The sequence below is a fragment of the Ruditapes philippinarum genome, unplaced genomic scaffold (assembly GCF_026571515.1).
Source record: "Ruditapes philippinarum isolate M1 unplaced genomic scaffold, ASM2657151v2 ctg628_1_1_1_1, whole genome shotgun sequence".
In the NCBI taxonomy this organism is placed as follows: Eukaryota; Metazoa; Mollusca; class Bivalvia; order Venerida; family Veneridae; genus Ruditapes; species Ruditapes philippinarum.
In genome coordinates, this window is record NW_026857484.1 from 89,417 (window position 1) to 110,638 (window position 21,222).

The window sequence follows — 21,222 nt, forward strand, 5'->3', positions numbered from 1 at the left end:
TATGTTAAATGCATACCGTTTAGACTTTATCCAATGGATTAAGTATCTTATTTCAAATTTCCGATCAAAAAGTTTTAATCTGATCTTTGTGATTGACATTGTTAATACTGTGTTTGTGATATTAATCCATCTACTTCGTTCTTGTTATAATTACTTAAGCATTTTTATTTCAAGATTTATAATTGCGTCAAAGAATCAAAAGAAAAGTTCAGAATTAATTTGTGACCTCGGAAAAAACTTAGCAGAAAAATTATAAATTTGTGGGCGAAAAAACAAAGCAAAAAAATTATTTCAGAGCGATTATGTGGTTTAATATTTGATACAATGACCTTAAAAATATATTTAACAAACATATGCTTTAATTTTGAACATTTTTTTCAGTACATTTGTAACGGAGATTTAAAAATACCTTTATCCTCCTGCTTTTTAAACTTTTCTTTTGACTGTGATATACCGGTTTCATAACTTTTGATTTCCTTTCAAAAATCCATTCATTTTAGTTCTATGGCCCATCGTTTTCCTGTTTAAGGGTTACGCATTCTCTATTTAGGGACCATACGTCACTTTTTATGAAATGATTCTAATTTGTCATTATAACATCTACAAATGTTTTCAAATTCGAATTTGATACTACTTAAGCCGGTGCCAAGGAGCGTGGACGGTAGCTTACAGTTACCAATAGCGTTTGCGAACTTACCCTGCTAAATACAATTGTGTCGTTTTGTGCGTTTTTCAAGGATAACATTTTTCTCTCTTTTTTAATATAACGAAATTAATCCAAAGAAAGACCTTTTTTTAAATTACGTGCACGGTATGTGTGCATGTATTCCAAATGTTGAAAATTCATTTTTCGTTATAATGTAAATATATACAATGTATACATATTTGAATATAAAAACTATCGAAGTGTGTTTTTAAACTGTGATTTCAATGTAAGGAATATATATATTTACCTAGTTATGATATCATTAAGTAAAATGATTTAAACGAAGATGTATATACATATATCATTTGTGTGTTACAGTTCTTTTAAATTAATTAAAGAAAGAGTTAACATGTACATATGTACTAACATGTACATATGTACATATATGTATAATATGAAGGTAAAGGTCAAAAGAGATAGAGAGCACCGGTCAAAAGTATAGTCCCTTGCAAGGCACGTACAGTGAAACACAGCTCATATAAGTCATAAAAATAATTAACTTTAAGTAAATTTTAATGTAATCTATCAAAACAGCGGGTCCATAGCCGGAAAAAATAATTGCAACAGAAGCAGAGGTTTTGTAACTGTTAGACTACTAGTGAAACATGTTATGCGCTACAAGTTAAACTGAAGTATAAAGACGGCCATTTTCCTCCAACAGACCTGTTATTTTAATGACACATTTCCTTTAAAATTGTTTCCCTCTCCAGAGTTTAAATATTATCTTATATGAAACGGTATCAGTTTTTAACAAATGGTTCCATTCAGCAATACACTGTATCAAAGGACTTCTAAGTGGAATTAAAAATGTTAAACCCACCTTGCTGATCACAGAGAAATGACAGATTATCTGTCGATAGGGGGAAAGAAAATATTTGTTTTACCCAATCATTATCTGAAGTGAAAATACCTTTAGAACATAAAACAAACACTCGATTTCCACTTAAAGTGGTCATGAAATCAACAAGAAAATATTGACATAGTTAAAGGTAAATATATTATACACACACTACAGACTATCTTTGTCTACATCCCTCCAATATCTCATTATTGTCGGGTGACAGAGTTTTCTTTAAACTAGAATAAAATGTGTCAAATATCTACATAAAACTAGAATACAATGTGTTAAATATCTACGTACACTAAAGTTAATGATAAAGATGCTTTGATATTATAAATGACATTGAATAAGTGGTAGAAAATTAAGGAAGAAACGAAAGCGAAGGCGTCGGTGCAAAGATGTTGGTTAGTAACATATTGGTCATGATAGACAAGGGTTTGGTGATTATACAAACTGATCAAATAAAACATGATGATGAGCATTATCATGCTAATAAGGGAAATAAAACAGTTATGGTAATATAATAATAACGACTACGATGAATATGATAAACATGGTTTAAATGACATAGGGAACATAGATAAAACTATTCTTATCTTGTAAGCGAAGGACGATACAGTTTATGACAAAATTGTAAAACCAAAAATATAACTTGGTGGAGACGGTGGAGGGGATACTGATAATAATGAGTACCACAATCTATTGAAACTGTCTTGATTATTAAAGTTTTAGAAAAGACACCGTTGTTCTCAGTGAATTAAATATTCGGTAAATTAGAACAAGTCACATCAATATAATACGAGTATACATGTTCCTTTAATTGCAATTCGGGGACTATTTTCTCTCACCAATGTCGCTGACTTTCTTATAGCGCCATGGAGAATAATCGCTCAGTCAAAACAAACTACATGAATATTTTGATAAAAAATATCAAAACGTGACAAAAGCTGCATGTGCCACAATTCGGCATTGTTTAAGGGCGATAAAGCGTATAAAATCCGTATAACATGTACATGTATATAGTTAGTTCTGGTGCCAAAACTAAAGATCGTAATGAGATCAAAAATTATTATTTCATTGTCACTTACTGTTGACCGAACGAAACCCTTATAAGAAGATTAAGATAACAAATCATTTAAGCAATATACTTGTACATGTTACAGATTCCAAAGTGAAGCTTTGCCAAAAAAGGTACATGAGAATATTTACGCAAAGGTGTCGTTCTTTGGCAAACCTTTTTTTTAGTAAATCTCGGATTAATTTTTGGGCTATTTTGCTGCAATTCAGCCTTGTACATTTTATTGAAAGCATAGTAAGGTGACTTCATTTTTATGAGATTAAAATATTCAAATACTTTAAAGTAAAACTATTTGTTTATGCTACACGATTTACATGTATATTTGGTTAGTGAATGATCTAATTCTGCGCTTAGTAGTCTCAAATTAAAATTATTTGTACCAACTGTCACGTGAAATTTTCTAAGATTTAAGAAAACCCTAGTTCATAATAATGTTAATTAGACTAAATTCATCTTAATTCCGCCCATTGTTTTCTCGTTTGGGCATACGCATTCTTCTTTTACTTGGGGACCATATGCCGCTTTTCATGAAATGGTGCTATTGTGTCACATTGAACGTTCCAGGATAACCGCCGAATGAACACATCTGCGGATGTTTTAAATTCAAAATTTCACCATTTTCGTGTTAAATGTTGAATTCTGCTTAAGCCGGTTCTAGAGGGCGTGGCCGGTAACTCTCACTTTCCAGTACCGTCCATGAACAGGGTCAATCAAACCGAGCCCGCAACATTTTCAATTTTGCCGTGTTGGGCTTTCTTTAGGGATTCCTTTTTCCTCCATTTTAAAAAATAATATTGGGTAAATCATTTTGGATTATCTATTACATATTTAATAATATTAGTAATAGACAAATTATCACACTGCTCCAAAGTTGACAAACACTTTCATAACTAAATTCTTAAAAGTTGTGACACAACTATTAATTCTTTTGAATATGGGACACAACCAAAAAAAGAAAGACTATTGCTTCTTCAAGCTCCAGAAGAAAGTAATTTTAATTTTAATGTTTGTAGATATTGTTAAGCATTTGTCCCGCTTGATCAAATTAAAAAGTTCTTACCTTAACAACTTTAAAGTTCTCATGCATCATCTCTGGGAGTTAATGGATGTACAATCTTAGATAAGAATCGAACTCCATAGTGTTAATTTATTTGCATGTGAATGATATGTAGCATACACAGACAGTTGCCCGCCCGGTTCATATAATTATATGTATTGTTTGCATTTAAATAAAAAAAATAGAATCTTTACATATATCCTCTGGTTATTGATTTTCGTGGTTTCTTTTCAGTCATCAATATAAAATGTAGAAAATTGCAGGAATCTACTGTTCAGAGATACTTGGGTAGATGTAGAATAATTTAAAAGTTTGGAATTAGAAATTGTGTAATTCGTTTGTATACAGTAGACAACGTCTCGTGTGCTGTTGAAATTTCACATTTTCGTACATACTACGCTTGTAATATTTGAATATCGTAAGCACAACTATGCAAAAAACAAATACTAGTAGACAGTGTTTCCAGTTTGAGAAAGGGGACGCAAATGCGTTTTAGAGTGATTAAAGTTGTCTATTATACTTTCAGCATAAAGTTGTTCACATATCAGAGACTACCATGTATTAATTTTATCTTACTGCTTGAAATGTAACGTACCTTTTCCTAGTTTAAAGGTATGAACTTTGTCCTTGCCTTTTTGAAAATGCGTTTGATGAAATAGATAACCGAATGGGCATTAAAAGCACTCTTCCGAGGGTTTGTACAATAAAATTTACAAGGGGTAAACCTCTTAGACGAGTGATACTGTTAACCAATAATATTGACTGACTAGTATTCCTCCTGAACATTGTTAGAAAGTTGGTTTATTTCACACAATGACAAACTACCAGTTTGGAAGTATTCATTTTCGAAACAAGAACGTGTTTGTTAAACACAAATAATGAAGTTGAAAAATATTCAACTTATTAATAAAACTTTATCAAATATTTACAAATGCAAGACTTGACCACAGTAACCCTTTAGGAGTTTATTCCATCCAAACTTAAAGGACCACCTTAGAGACTGGAAAAAATACAAAGGCTGTATAAAATATATTATTAGCACAAGTGACCTCGACCTTTTGACTCCCAACACTGGACCATCCGAGGTATGTTCCTTCCAAATATGAAAAACATCAGTCTATAAATAAAGGCCTGTCAGCAAATGTGTAGAAATCTATTTTTGGCACACTAAACTTGACCCACTGAGCACTAACTCAATCCAAATTTAGACGACAATGCCATATATCTTCCTACCTATTATGAAAAACGTGTCCATAAATAAAGTCTGTATGGGCAAATGTGTAAAAATTTATTCTTAGCACAGGTGACCTTGATCGAACTGACCGCTAACTAAATCCAAAGGAAGAAGACCATGCAAGTTATCATCCTTTCAAATATGAAAACATTAGGCACAAACATAAAGGCTGTACTTAGTATTGATAAGTGTGTAAATTATGAAGTCATTGGTACAGGTAGAACTTAATCCAACTTGCCGTTTTAGATGTACCTCTTACTGACGGACGGATAGATAGATCAATTAATATATGCCCGGGGGCTTAAAAATATTTTTTTTTTTGAAAACTATGGGTAACAGATATATAGCTTTATACAGTAAACAATTTCTATTGAATTCTCCCAACATTCAAAAGTTCAATTCCAAAACAGTAAGAATTATTTTATATGTGGATGTTATCCTCAATAGTCATTGACCAATGAAAGGCTGACTGTTCACAAAAACCAAATTATGTCTTATGCTTGTACTGGAATTTTGTGTAATGGTCATTAGTATAGAAGAGATGTCAATCAAATTGTGTGGCGGCGTGGCCGAGTGGTTAACGCGTCGGACTAGTAATCTAAGGATTGCTGACCGCATGGGTTCAAACCCTGTCAGGGGCAAGTCGTTGTTTCCTTGAGCAAGAAACTTTACATTCATTGCTTAGTACTGGTTGGTTCCAGGAACGGATTCGAGAGTGTTTCAATAAGCTTATAGCTTCCAACACAATCAAACTAAAATAAATTTGTATAAACCAATCAAATTGTCCGCATCACTTCATAATCCAACAATATCACAACAAAATATTATCATACAAGTCCAGCTTTACCAAATAAATTATTTCTAATACTTGTTACCATCCGATTAAAATAACAAGAACTCTGCTGTTAAACTTCAACAAATTTTATTCTCAAATAACTGGATTCAATAATAATGATGAGACATACAGTAACATATTCCAAGACTTAAATAAATCTAGAAACAAAGGAAGGTTTTCTTATAATAGGTCTAGTTAAAAATTATCCATTATCTTGAACATTACAGTGGAAATTTGGTTAGTTTTATTACAAATAAAAAATCATCAAGTACAATACTGTTACAACATTTAAAAAATATTTTTACATGATCAATAAAAAAGATAAAAAATGCATTAAAGTTAAAGATTTTGAAAGCCGTAATTTTGTGGTACATAAAACCAGTACTAGAACATTGCTATTACCTAGTTAGTACCTTGCATAAAGCTCAACAGAGAGGCATTGTAATAAAATATCATAAGACAAACAAAATAAATAGGAAGAAAACAATACAACTGATGTCATGCTGAATATTTTTCAAAGTCAACACAACTTAATTATACAGTAAACTCTCAATAAATACTTAACGTTAAAACACGCTCATTTAATTTTCAAGATTCTATTTTAATTAGGTCAGCAAATAAAATGGAATGTGTTAAATACTTATTTAAGAACTAAAATGTTTTAAGGTTGAGAACAAAACTTCCTTCAAACATAAAATATTTAATTATAAGAACTGCACCAATGTCAAAGAATATAATTAAATTCCAAGCAGAAATATTCCAATGAAAAGTAATTTTCTAGCTAAAACTATTAAAATAACAATTATAATCAAAGTAAATAATTTATATTTGTTCAGAATCAGCACTCAAGTTGTGGTTTAAGCTTACAAATGATCTATCAAACTAGACACAATTATAAAAATTAAAATTAACAAATAAGAGATAAGTTCAGGTAAGGTTTAAAAGAAATTCTAAAACATATCGTAGAATTTCTAAAACACACCATGAACAGAAAACAGGGACAAAATACAAAAATATTCTCATAATCTTAAATATAAAAAAAAAACTTCAAAGAAAATTAATCTTGCTCACAACAATTTGAAGTATTATGACTGTCTCATTTAATGCATTACAAGACTAGAATCAAAACCAATTTTCTAGTTTATTTTGCTCTAAATCAATCATTAACAAAGAAAATAACAAAAAACTTCACCAAGCCCCACACTTCACAATCATATGAAAGCCCTCTTCTTTGCTATATAATGCCGATATACAACAACAAAGTCACTCAACATATATGGAGATTTATAAAAATGTTTACATGAAAGGGAGATCATTTATTAAAACATTTAATGAAGATACATGGTGATTTATGATTATTACTAATGGCAGTAACTTAATCAAAAAATTTAAAGGTGTAATGGTAACAACTTTTAAAATACCAGAACATATGTTTTTGTCTAAACATACCAACAGGCAAATTTGGAGAAAAGAACTAATTTCAAAGCTCAAAAGATTAAAACTGTATATAAGCCTACATTTATCATAAAATATAGTAAACTACAATTATTTTTAAAGCTTTCAACTCTCTTTGTACTTAACAATTCACAAATGGGTTACAATATGAGAAGATAATTTTCTTAAAAAAAGAAACCCCTAAAAAACAAAAGCACACATCAATAAATATAATTAGAAAATATGTTATAAAATGCAAAATATTGACAATAAAAGAATATATATAAGAATTTCAAACTTCAAAAAAAATTATCAAAATAAACCTAAGACTGGCACAACATGCAAAATTTGCTAAAAATTTCAATTTGAGTCTGTATCTCTCTTTGATTATATTTCTAAGGGTATAACTCCACTCAGTATAATAAATATGGAAACAAGCAGTTAAGGGGCAGTATAAAATTCCCTGCAATTATGTATCACCCTGCTGTAAGCTAACTTTCACCGTGTATTTACCTTGCAGGGTTGTCAATATAAGGGTGCACTTTTATAACTTCACCAACACCTTTTGTTGTGCCCTGTCTGAAAAGCAGTCGACTACCCACTCTAACATACTCTGGTCGGTACATGAACTTGAAAATTACCTGAGCCCTGTGGTTAGTTTTTACAGCATCCTGAATATAAAAGAAACACATACACATTAAAAACAAAATTGTTATATAAATGAAAATAGTTCATGCTAGTTAAAAGGGTAATTGTTAGTCTGTAACACTAAACATATCTAAGTAGATATATAGATAATTTGATGGTCAGCCTTTTACAGTCATGCCAAAAGTTTTCAATAAAGTATTTCTGACCAACTGAAAATTTCTCGTAGAATATGTTTTAAATATTATCACATCTTAAAATGTTGAAGGATAAAAACATTTTTATTCAAAGTTCACAAAAAGATGTACAAAATAAAGCTCATTCCCCTTTATTAATCAGAACATTTTAACTATTATATAGAGATCAACTTATGGATTATCTTTGTAAAAATTTTCCAGTATTCCAAAATTTTTTTGACAATACATGTATTCAAAAATAAGAAACAAAACAACTAGTTTAGTAAAGACAGTAGTAATAATTATGGATGTCCTAAAAACAGAAACCTCACCTTTTCCTTAATTGTCATAACCTGGGCTATCTGACATACATTTCCAATGTGTATAGTGGTCTGAAAGCCTTTACAGATCTGTGTATCATGATACAGGAGGTATATATCTGCTTCAAACTCCAAACATGATCCAACCAATTCTTTACTCACTAACACCATACCCTGTTCAAATATAATTCATACAGTATATACACTGAGCTTAAACAGTTACCAATGTGTTTGTACTATAACAGGTGCTAAATTCATGTTAAAATTGTCCAACCATGATTTCATTTCTAATAACCTTATTAAACTGATCAAAAATTTCAAGATAATAGCCTGAGGAAAACAAAGTATAACAAATTAGTGAAATTACCAAAACTAGAAATGTCTACAATTTTGGCGTCAATGGATATCAATATTACCATTCATAAAAGTTGTAGGTAACATAATAAATATGATTATAAAATAAATCACCTCTAAAAAAATTTGCAGGCATAAAGCAATGTTGGAATATCATTATCTAGTATGACCTTCTATATTTTTATTTCCTTCAGCTACATAAACAAACGAGCTTATAGGCATGAATTCAGCTTTAATTAAGTCTGAACTGTATAACTATCACTGAAAAACAAACAGACATAATATACCTTTCTGAGATTTTCCCTCTCAACATTTTCTAGAGCAACAGTAGATGCCTGACCAGCCTGTATCAACCTACAAGGTAGCCTATGTCTATGTACAGTTTTGACCGACACCTTCTGGAAGTGACCATCATCACATGGTCCTAACATCAGATCATCACATTCACGCACAGAACCACTGTCATATAAGGAAATGGTTCATAATTTTAAACACATCATCTGAATAATACAGGCAGCCATACAGACTTGCCTAAGTAACTGTCAGTCATCGAATTTAAAACTGGCTCGGTGGCCCATGGCCATTGAAAATTAGTTAGGGCCAGTGTAAATTTTTTGAAAATTTTGTAAAATATATAGTAGAATAAATTCAAAACTGGAATTCTAGCCAGTGAATTCAAAATCTTAAATTCAATTACTGAACTGTTGCAAGGTCATTTTAGCTTAAACCTCAATACAGCCATACCAGGTTCCATACCCTCTTTAATGTTAAATTTTTTAACATGCAACCATACAGTTTTCTATGAATCTTTTAAATTTTAAAATATGAACATGATCTAGTTGGTTGTTGTAAAAAGGTTTATATTTTAAATGTTAACACATTCCTTTTGTCACACTTCCTTTCTAAAATTTATATGCAGCCTTCCTTATATTTCATTAGTATTCAGTTCATTACATTTTACAAGTGTGAAACATTGAAAACATACCTATGAAGTCTGCCACTTACAACATTTCCAACACCTGTAACATTGAATACCTCATCTATCTGAAATATAAAATTCAAAAACTGATTCACAGTATTCCAGTTACAGTAATAAAACCTCATATTGTATTTCGAAGCAAATATAACTATACTTTCATTGTATCAATTATATATATACTAGATACAAATTTCAATCATGAATCTTAATGTAATGAAAACTTACAAATACGTTTCTTTACATCTGTCTCAAAATAAGCATTCTAAATTCTATCCAGCTCCCCTGTTATAGGTTATTACTCAATATAAACATACCTGGTATTCAGTGGGTCCTTGTACAAGCTTGTCTCTCTCTTTGTTTAATGGTGGTATAACATTCAGGAATTTAAATAACAGATCTAAATTAGCTCCAGTTACAGAAGAAACTTGGAATATTGGCACAATTCTGGAAAATAATAAAACACATTTTCATTTTCAATATAATTAGTAGATACAATAGTTAACCATTATAAGAAGACTAGAAATGTGTCATCATGCCACGGATGCCCCTGCATGCAGCCAAAATTTCAGATGGTGCTTTAATTATTTTTTTCATTTTAAGTTCAAAGCCCTTAAAACTTTTCAATGTTAACACAAACCATTTTCATACAATGTTCAAGGCACTGAAATTATTCAGTCTAAACCTTTTAAAAATAGCATATTGCATATTTGTAGCCAAAATAATGGCTAAAAGTAAGAGTGCTGAAAGTGAAAGTTCAAAATTTTTCCAACATTCAGGAAAGATAAGTTTGTCTTAAATCATTGAACTACAACCAAATTCAAACTTAAAACTGCTTATTCCTAAGATGTATCTATATTATTTCAAGTGAAAGGGACATAACTCTGCCAAAAAATCATCAAACCATGACCAAATTCCAACTTGACCTGCCCATTCCTTTGACATATCCATATGTCAAATTTAAGTTGCTTATGTAACACTGTTGGGTAGATAATGAACAGAAACTGTAAATTTCATATTATTTCAAAGTGAAAGGGGCATTACTCTGCCAAAAATCATTGAACCATGACCAAACTCGAACTTGGCCTGGGCATTCCAAAAACATATCCATATGTCAAATTTGAGTTGAATGTGTTGTACCATTGGGGAGATAATAAACGGAAACTGAAAATTTCATATTACTTTCAAAGTGAAAGGGGCATAACTCTGCCAAAAATCATCGAACCAAGACCAAATTCGAACTTGACCTGTATTTTCTCATGACATATCCATATATTAAGTTTGAGTTGAATGTGTTGTACCGTTGGGGAGATAATGAACGGAAACAGAAAATTTCATATTATTTTCAAAGTAAAAGGGGCATAACTCTGCCAAAAATCATCGAACCATGACCAAATTCGAACTTGACCTGTATTTTCTCATGACATATCCATATGTCAAGTTTGAATTGAATGTGTTGTACCATTGGGGAGATAATGAACGGAAACTGAAATTTCATATTATTTTCAAAGTAAAAGGGGCATAACTCTGCCAAAAATCATCGAACCATGACCAAATTCGAACTTGACCTGTATTTTCTCATGACATATCCATATGTCAAATTTGAGTTGAATGTGTGCAAGCGTTCTTAAGATAATGAACGGAAACTGATGATGACGGAATGACAGAATGACGGAAGGATGGAAGGACGGAAGGATGGAAGGACGGAAGGACGGAAGGACGGAATGACGGAACAGGGTAACACTATATGCCCCGGCCATTACATGGCGGGGGCATAAAAATATTGTATGCAACACTACTACTAGTATTATACATGCACTAATAGAAAACAAGAGGGCCATGATGGCCCTGAGGTCGCTCACCTGTATATAGGCCCCCGGAGCGGGGCCAGTTTAAACCCCAGGGCTTTTATTTGAGCAAACTTGGAAGACACCCATTAGAAGATGTTTCATGATGTTAAGTTTTTACTACACACATATAATGAAAAACAATGACCTCCGCCCCCCCCCCCTTTGGCAAGGCCAATTTAAACCCAAGGGCTTTTATTTGGACAAACTTGGTAGACACCAACAAAAAGATGTTTCCTGCTTAAAATCAAACCTCTAGCTCATTGGGTTTTTTAAAAGAAGATTTTTAAGTTTTTACTATACACATATAGTTAAAAACAATGACACCTCTGGGGTGGGGCCTGTTTTAACCCCAGGGCTTTTATTTGAACAAACTTTGTAGACACTTACTAGAAGATGTTTCATTCTTAATATCTAAACTCTAGCTATTTGGGTTTTTTCAAAGAAGAGTTTTAAGTTTTTGCCATACACATATAAGGAAAATCAATGACCCCCGGGGCGGGGCCAATTTTGACCCCAGGGCTTTAATTTGAACAAACTTTGTAGACACCCATTAGAACATGTTTCATGCTAAATATCTTAGCTCTAGCTCTTTGGGTTCTTTAAAAGAAGATTTTTTAAGTTTTTATATATGCATATAGGGAAAATCAATGACCCCCTGGGGCGGGGCCAATTTTGACCCCAGGGCTTTTTATTTGAACAAACTTGGTAGACACTCACTAGAAGATGTTTCATGCTTAATATCTAAACTCTAGCTATATGGGTTTTTTTCAAAAGAAGATTTTTTAAGTTTTTGCTATACACATATAAGGAAAATCAATGACCCTCGGGGCGGGGCCAATTTTGACCCCAGGGCTTTTATTTGAACAAACTTTGTAGATACCCATTAGAACATGTTTCATGCTAAATATCTTAGTTCTAGCTCTTTGGGTTCTTTAAAAGAAGATTTTTTAAGTTTTTACTATATGCATATAGGGAAAATCAATGACCCCCTGGGGCGGGCCAATTTTGACCCCAGGGCTTTTATTTGAACAAACTTGGTAGACACCCATTAGAACATGTTTCATGCTAATATCTTAGCTCTAGCTCTATGGGTTCTTTTAAAGAAGATTTTTTAAGTTTTTACTATATGCATATAGGGAAAATCAATGACCCCCTGGGGCGGGGCCAATTTTGACCCCAGGGCTTTTATTTGAACAAACTTGGTAGACACTCACTAGAAGATGTTTCATGCCAAATATCTAAGCTCTAGCTCTTTGGGTTTTTTAAAAGAAGATATTTAAAGTTTTTTCTTTTGGTTGCCATGGCAACCAGAGTTCTGCATGGAATTAAATTCTTTGAACAGTTTTTAAAGGTGACCTCCAAAGGAACATTGGATGAAATTGGCTTAGTGGTTTATGAGGAGATGTCATTTAAAGTAAAAGTTTACAGACGGACGACAGACGGAAAACGGACGGACGGACGCCGGACGGACGCCGGACGAAAAGCGATCACAAAAGCTCACCCTGTCACTTTGTGACAGGTGAGCTAAAAATACATCATGTTTAAACATTTACATGAAGTCCTTGGCCTTAACCTTTTCTTTGCTTGCTTCTTTTTTGTTTAAGGCATATTTTAACAGTACATGTACTTTAGTCAGGTTTAAAGTCATTTAAATTACCACTGTTAACCGTGTTGTTACAGGATCTGGTTAACTGATACAAGAAGAAATTTTTTACCTGGATATAAACTGAAAACCTCAAGACTGAAGGATGAAATATGTTACAAGCTATACAAAATTTGAAATAAATCTCCATGAACTATCATTAAAACATAAAGAAATACTAAAGTAAAAGTGTTTTCAATTAAACTGCCACAGAGGACATGTTTAAGTCTATTTGATCATTTTCCTGGAATATATTAACATACTTTTCAGAATCAAAGTTCTGTGCAGCAGTAATAGCATCATCTTCAGATTCTATGCGGACTGATATTTTCTTACATCCTGGACCTTTCAGTATTTTCTCCAGCTGTGTTACACACTTCTGTATAACAAACTTGCGGCACATGTCTATCTTTGTTATCACAACAAACACCGGAACTTTTAAAGCTAGTGCAAATCCTAGATGTTCCTTTGTAGTACCAGCTGCAATGTATCATGTTTCCATATCAGCACATGTGTTAAAACCAGGACAAACAAATAGCTTACCAAAAAACTACCTTATTAATTACCTCTAGTCTGCAAGTTTTATTTCATCATTTTGCCCCATTTCCAAGAAGTGAAGATATATTGCTTTGCTAAAGTAAAAGTTTGTGAAATGTATCCTGAAAATCTTGAATTTAACACCTTTTGATTATGTTTTACAAGAAAAACTTTACAAATTTCAAAACAAGACATTAACATACAGATTGCATTATTTTATCACTAGAATATTTTGTGAAAACCTACCCATTCCAGTGTTAGCACTAACAACCAGCATTGAGAAGTCAGGGGAGTAACATGTCAGACCAAAGATGGTTGTCTTCAGGTATTTATGATGTCCTGCTAGATCTATCAATGTTATCAGCTTAGTTGAGTTCTCACAAATTTCTTCTACTGACCTTGATTCACTGTAGTTAACTACCTATATAGAGTAAGAAATTCATATATGTATTGTTTATTGACATATGTTGAACAAAAAAACAAGTATGAAAATATGAAATTGGAAACCTAGAAATACTGAGTATATCCTGGATTTTATATGTAAATGATGTTAATTAAATGAACACTTTTGGGAAAAAATAAGGAAAATCCAGTAAATTGTATTTTTGAATTTACTTTTTTATATTATCCATTGTTTATTTCATAATTTAATATTTAATATTAACTTGATAAAACTGGACTTATATAACATGTTTATAAAATTTTAGAATAAATTTATTGCTATTTTTGCAAGATACCGGCATTTTACAGTTGATCCAAATATTGATCTTGATCCTAAAATTGATCCTTATTTTGATCCGCTTATTTTTGTATTTGTTTTGTTATTTGTTGATTTTATCCTAAAATAGGTTGGTTTCTTTGTAAATCAGCAATTTTTTACATTTTGAATATGTACCATTTAATTCTAGCAAAATACGATAAATTTTAGTAACATAAAACAAAGAAAATAAAATCAGGATCACTTGATCCTGATCCTAATCTTTTCTTTGTGAACACGGGCCTGGAAATACTATGTAAATCCTGTAAATATTTAGAAAATCCTGGAAATTATTGTAAATACTGAGATTCTTTAGTAAGCAGATCCTGGAAATACTGAGTAAGTCATAGAAATGCATAGTAAATCCTGAAATTATCCTGTAAATACCATGTAAATCCTAAAGATATTTTAATTCAGATAATGTCTTATAAAGTAAAGCAATGCTCCTTCTATAATAATGTCATATGATGCATATGGCCAAATATTTCTTTCATTGCTCTTCAGTCACCATAACAATAGAGATTTATCAGTCCATTTACAAAGTGTTATAAAGTATTGTATCAAAGGTTTTCCAAAATATCAAGAAAGTATTAAATACCTCTCCTGAGTTATTGAAGCCAACAATCTCATGACTAATACATGAAGTTCTGCCAGACTGAATTTCGTGTAAATGTCGGAATAAGTTTAATCTTGATCTTCCCCTACCATTGTCTAGTTCTCCATGTGTTAACACACCTAGTAGGGTACTCTTTCCAGCATCAACATTACCTAACACTGACATCCTCATATCGATAAACTGTAAATATATCAACCCATTAAAAAACTCATTCTTTGATCAGGAACATTTTCTTTTCTTTACACAGACCAGTCTTAGACTTAGATATCAACAATTACATGCTAATATTTGCAATATCTTTCTATTCTTCAAGCTGAAAATTCTTAGCTCTTGTTAGATATTTATATGTTGTTCTATGGCCCAGTGGTTAACATATCAGATTAATAATCTAAGAGTTGCAGGCCGTGTGCAGGGGCAAGCTGTTGCTTCCTTGAGCAAGAAACTTTAAACCCATTGCTTAGTACTTGTAGGTTACAAGAACTGATTCAGAGTGTGTCTATAAACTTATAGCTTCCTACACAATCAAACTAACAATAAATTCTCTATAAACTAAATGTTTAATATCAATAAAAATTGTAAAAGCGATACAAGACCAATCATGAATTAATGTATTACATATGTTGTGCATGAAGATCAAAACATAGAAGAGTACACAAAACTACAGCCGAGTAAAATTGGTAAGAAATTTTTGAAAATCCTTGAAAAATAAAATTCTTTTAGTACTCTAAATGTATACAAATTCATTCACTCTAAACCGAGCATCTAGATTGTGCATTATACCTTTTGATCATCTGGGACTCTGCGTACAAGAATTTCTAATGCTCTTCTGTTTTCCTCCCCATCTTCTCCCTCCACACACCGTTCCCTCAGTATAGTTAATGTTGCCCCTAGTCTGAATTAAAACATAACATTTGGAAATAACTGTTAACATATACATGTACAAAAACAAGAGCATTCCTTCTAAAAGACATATGTAGGTCAGGTGTAAAAAACATTCTTAAACACAATCTTAATAGGACCTTTATAAAAAAATATTTCATATAATATCCTTAGAGATAGCAATCACAAAACAGATCATCTATCAATAACCCAAAATCCAATGCATGCCAGCTATTTACTGTTTTATCAATTAATAAATGGCAATATGTCAATGAAACTGTTAATCTTCAGTTATTCAACAGAACATACCCACCTTTCAGCCATATGTTCTAGAGTATGTACTGAGGCACGGAGCTCTAAAGGTGACAGACCAACCAGCAGTCCATTATCCTCTACCCCTATCTCATAGATTGCCTCCCCTTGTCCTTCTTCTAATCTCCATTTCATCTGAGTTACTAAATGTTCTATTCTATGTGGACTTGGGTCAACTAGTTTTAACTTTAAAAAGAAGAAACATAGACAGTTATCACAAATTTATTTATTATAAATTATTATTTCCCACTGGCTGGTGTCTTTTTCAGTTGAAGATTTATGATTATAATAATATATATGTTACATTTAATACTAATACAATTTTTTAAATAAGATATCAACAAACATATATTTATAAGTAAAACAATGACATCTTTCCTATGCTAAATACAAGTTATTTATTTATTAAGAAATACACCAATTAAAAAATGATATTTCATACTTTGTAAGTTCTTTTTTGGGAATTTAACTTTTTTTGGTCAAGTTCTGACCGTTCAGTGTAATTTTTCATAGTGACACATACCTTATATTCTATATTTCCTTCTTCAACCTGAAATATATAGATTTTATTTCTACATAAGTTCCAAGTTAATTATAAACACACATGTATATCAGGATATATTATAATGACGATGCCACCAAAGTAAATGATAAAATCATGTTTTATGTTTTACTACTAAACAGGAATTGGGAACATTATTATTATATTAAAATAAAAGTTGTCTACAGCAGACAAAACTCAGAATTCTTTTTACAGTGCATCATCTTAATCCTTTGACAATTCAACCTTAGCTGCCCCAGTGACAATCAAACTCAGCAACAATTCAATCCCTATACCTAATATTATATATTGTAATAATTACCCATATCATATTGTAATAATTACCAATATCATTTGATAAATTTATATTTTATAATAATGTGTCAATAAAAAAAAAATATATATATTTGGATAATTTCACTGTGAAATTATTATAATATAATTTCACTCTAACCAATCACCAAACTATATAAGAAAAGCTTTTGTATTAATGCATGTCATAAATAAATATAAAATATGAATCCAAAAAGAACAACCACACGCGTACATTCAGTTATTTTTTATTCAAATCGATTTCGAATAATAATGTGTATGAATATTTAATAGTGAATGTTGTAAATTACATAAACCAGTCATATATATATATACAGTCGAGACTGGACTCATATGCCATTGTGACTTAACATACATAACTGTGGGAAGGAATAATATCTAACCAATTGCAAATAAACATGGGTATTCGTAAATTTTTTTTATGTAAATAAAATAAGAAGTAAAACAAATATATAATTATATTAGCATGTATATCACATAAAATTTTATTTTATTTTTTGTATTAAGATTTAAATTGAATCTTTATGGTATAAATTAACTGGAATTTGATGCATTCAAATCCATACTTGTAAAAGTTAAACATATCCATATCCAAATCTTTTTCTGGTTTGGTATCAATATTTTTTCCGTATTAATTATGCAGCCATAGAAAGGTAAATTAAAAAAATGCTGCCTAAAATATCTTCCGTTGGCACTCTATAATTAAAAAAAAAATCTGACACAAGCTTAATCCAGTTTACTCAGGTCATTATGTACATTACACACACATCGATTGCATCATGCTTCCCATGAACAGACGCTTAGTGACGTCACTCGATACCTGTATACATGTTAACTGTGTAATTGAGACAGAGGTGTGTAGACTTTGTTTGCTACTGGATTATAATTGGACTTAATTATTTTGGCCCTCTGGGTGTTAAAATAGGTATTATTTATCTGATTAACGGACAATTAAAAGGTGTGAAAGTCGTTTAAATCAGACAAAACATTGCATTGGGACCAGACAATTAGGGTTGCTTGTCACATATGACAGGGAGTCGTTTAATTCAGACCAATTATATAGGAAAATCAGGGGGTCGCTAAGGCAGTCTCGACTGTATGTTACAGTGATAAATGGTTAAAGAGATAACTTGGACACAAAGATAACCCTGACACTTGATAAATAGTATTATTTTAATTTTGTTTTTTTAACAAATATGGTCATCTAGTAATATAGGAGCAGGGCATACTGTGTTAATATTAGGCTATAAATACTGGTAAAACCCCAGTCACACTAGAAGTTACGATTACTTGCGACCACCGGCGACTTGTAAAACTGACGATCATCAGCGATTGTCTGCGACCAAAACCATTTTTGCACAGATAAATTTACTTCTGCGACTGTCGTAAGACAAGTCATCATTGAAAATCGCACGACAGGTCATAAGAAAACATACGATGGTCTCAAGATTGTGTGGGATTACTTACGACTACCCATGACCTGTCATGCGATCACATGACTATCACATGATTACTAAAGACTACTCAAGATTATCAGTGACTAGTGGCAATTTGTAAAGACTGTCGTAAGATTGTCGCACTTCCGAACGACCATCGTGCGACAGCCTCCTAAGACCTTATAAGATCACTAGCGACCTGTTTGATCGCAAGGAGATTGTTGTGCAAGCTCAACAACCTCTCTACGACTGAAATTGGTCGTGGGACCTAAATAAGAAAACCTGCGCCTGTCAAAGATCACCGATGACCGTCGTAAGACGTTTTACAGATTGTCTGCGACCAGGGGTCACTGGTGATCGTGAACTGGTCTTTACTGGTCGTAAGCTCTAATGTGGGGTATATCTTACCTGAAACCAGTAGTTATAATAAATATTTCCACCAATCTGGTGTTTTTATGTCTTGTTCCCCCTCAAAGTCTTTTTATTTATATTTTAAAATCTAAGTGTTAACTTTATCGACTTTTGTAGGGTAAAAAGACAATAACAATGGAAAGCTTAAACAGTTAACAAAGTGACAAGTGCTTACTTTCATTTTGTTTTGGCGAAGTTCCAAAACTTCAGCATCTTTTTAACTACTGGTTGGGGACCACCAAAACCGGACAACCACCCAACTCGGATAGCCCCGAAAATGCTTAATTTAGTATTTTCTTAGTTCAGTGGTTGTCAGTCACTTTTTTATCAACAATAAATGCAGGTTTATTTTATAATTTAGTAAATGAATTTATTTCTACCTCTGTAAATGGTAATATTTTTATGTCTATTTCAAGAATGTTGATGTTGAAATTTGGGCGTCAAGAAAGCAATGCCTGACCTCATATACCAGTTTTAATCATTTCAAAGTAAACAATAGAATTTCCAAAACTTCAGCATTTGTTGCTGAAGTATTGTATACCATGTTAAAAACACACAAGCTTTTATCTGAATTAAATCACGCCATGTACATAACTGTCCGGACACATGGTACTGTAGTGTAGACAATTTAGTTAATTTTGATACCCTCTTTTACGAGCCTCAGAAATAAGTGTCAATACAATCAGAAATAAACAAACTAGTTTGTTAGTTAGGAGATTAGAACCTAGCTGTACTGTGTCAAATTTTTTGGTCTCTGAGTTGGAAATTATGAAATCTGTATGGAAAAATGTTCAAAAAGTGTCTGGTTGATGGTACCCAACTAGTAGTGAAATAGCAGACGAAGTTCAATTTTAAGACTATAGCAGCCTTATTTCATTTTTTGGATTTTTGGAAAGTCTCTTTATAAATGCAGATTTTTTAAAATAAATTTTTTATCGAAACAGTAAGCATAGCCCCTGTTTCAAGAATGCGTAATGTCTTTTGCAGGTTAGACTGTAAAAGAAATAAAACAAAATTCTTAAAAGTGTCAAACCGTGGCTATATAGTGACCCTAAGTTAAGTACAGTACTGGTTGGGGACCACCAAAACCGGACAACCACCAAACCCGGACGGCCCCGAAAATGCTAAATTTAGTATTTTCTTTGTTCAGTGGTTGTCAGTCACTTTTTTATAGGCAATAAGTGCATGTTTCTTTCAAAATTAAGTAAATGAATTTATTTCAACCTCTGTAAATGGTAATATTTTAATGTCTATTTCAAGAATGTTAACGTTGAAATTCGGGGGTCAAGAAAGCAATGTCTGACCTCATATACCAGCTATAATCATTTGCAAAGTGAATAATAGAATATCCAAAACTTCAGCATTTATTGCTGACATATTGTATATCATGTTACAAATCAAAAATCAAAAGACCCAGGCTTTTATCTGAATTAAATCACATCATGTACATATCTGTCCGGACACATGGTACTGTAGTGTAGACAATTTAGGTAATTTTGATACCCTCCTTGTTGAGCCTCAGATATAATTGTCAATAAAATCAGAAATAAACAAACTAGTTTATTAGTTAGGAGAAGAACCTAGCTGAACTGTGTCAAATTTTTTGGTCTCTAGGTTAAAAATTATGAAATCTGTACGGAAAAATGTTCCAAAAGTGTCCGGTTGATGGTCTCCGACCAGTAGACCTAAGTCCAAGAATTAAGTCAACATGTCAAGTATACTTCAGCTGTCAAAATTTAAGACCTAGATCTACTACGACAAATAGATATCTACATTCCCTTTTCCAAAATGACATGGGTGCATATTTCTAATACTTTTTATGTTTTACATTATATTTTATACGAAGATCGAATGATATATTACATTTGCATAATAAAATCAAAACAAATATCTGTAAACGTTACCTCCGGTGGCAAGTTGGCAGGTAGTGATTCTACTTCTGTGGGCTCGTATCTATCCTCCATTTTCAATTCTATCAATAAAGCCACTGTATATGTAATGAATGTTTCCTATTCAGATATGCGATTTCCCCAGAATACATTTCAATCAGTTATGAAAGTAATTCAGCTGGAAATCTTACATCGTCTTTCCGCCATATTGCATCAGACATTACCCGGATGAAAATATAAACACAAGGGAGGTAACCAAGAGGCCCTTACTGCATTTCAATATGAAATGAGGCCCTTTATGTTTGAACTGAAATTACAGAAAGTTACAAAGAAAAAATTCTTAATTCTCTTTAATAAACAAAG

The 21,222-nt window shown here is 31.9% G+C and overlaps 1 protein-coding gene across 1 annotated transcript; it reads right to left on the reverse strand.

The window, feature by feature from the left end:
- Positions 1-5,821: 5,821 nt before the first annotated feature.
- LOC132749901 (GTP-binding protein 2-like) lies at positions 5,822-21,095 on the reverse strand. The gene is made up of 12 exons (XM_060739820.1): positions 20,875-21,095; positions 16,773-16,799; positions 16,251-16,435; positions 15,839-15,950; positions 15,041-15,238; positions 13,932-14,106; positions 13,412-13,628; positions 9,974-10,103; positions 9,666-9,724; positions 8,968-9,139; positions 8,339-8,500; positions 5,822-7,856 (listed from the first exon to the last, which is right to left on the reverse strand). The coding sequence occupies exons 1-12, from the start codon at positions 20,932-20,934 to the stop codon at positions 7,695-7,697; spliced, it is 1,659 nt and encodes a 552-aa protein (XP_060595803.1). The 5' UTR covers positions 20,935-21,095; the 3' UTR covers positions 5,822-7,694.
- Between the last annotated feature and the right edge of the window lie 127 nt (positions 21,096-21,222).

Bases quoted from the DNA above. Each gene is read 5' to 3' on its own strand.
- LOC132749901 (XM_060739820.1), bottom strand. From the start codon at position 20,934: ATGGAGGATAGATACGAGCCCACAGAAGTAGAATCACTACCTGCCAAC. The intron at 16,800-20,874 runs GTAACGTTTACA...TATATATTTCAG, and splicing joins CTGCCAACTTGCCACCGGAG to GTTGAAGAAGGAAATATAGA. The intron at 7,857-8,338 runs GTGAGGTTTCTG...TTTTATATTCAG, and splicing joins TTATGACAATTAAGGAAAAG to GATGCTGTAAAAACTAACCA.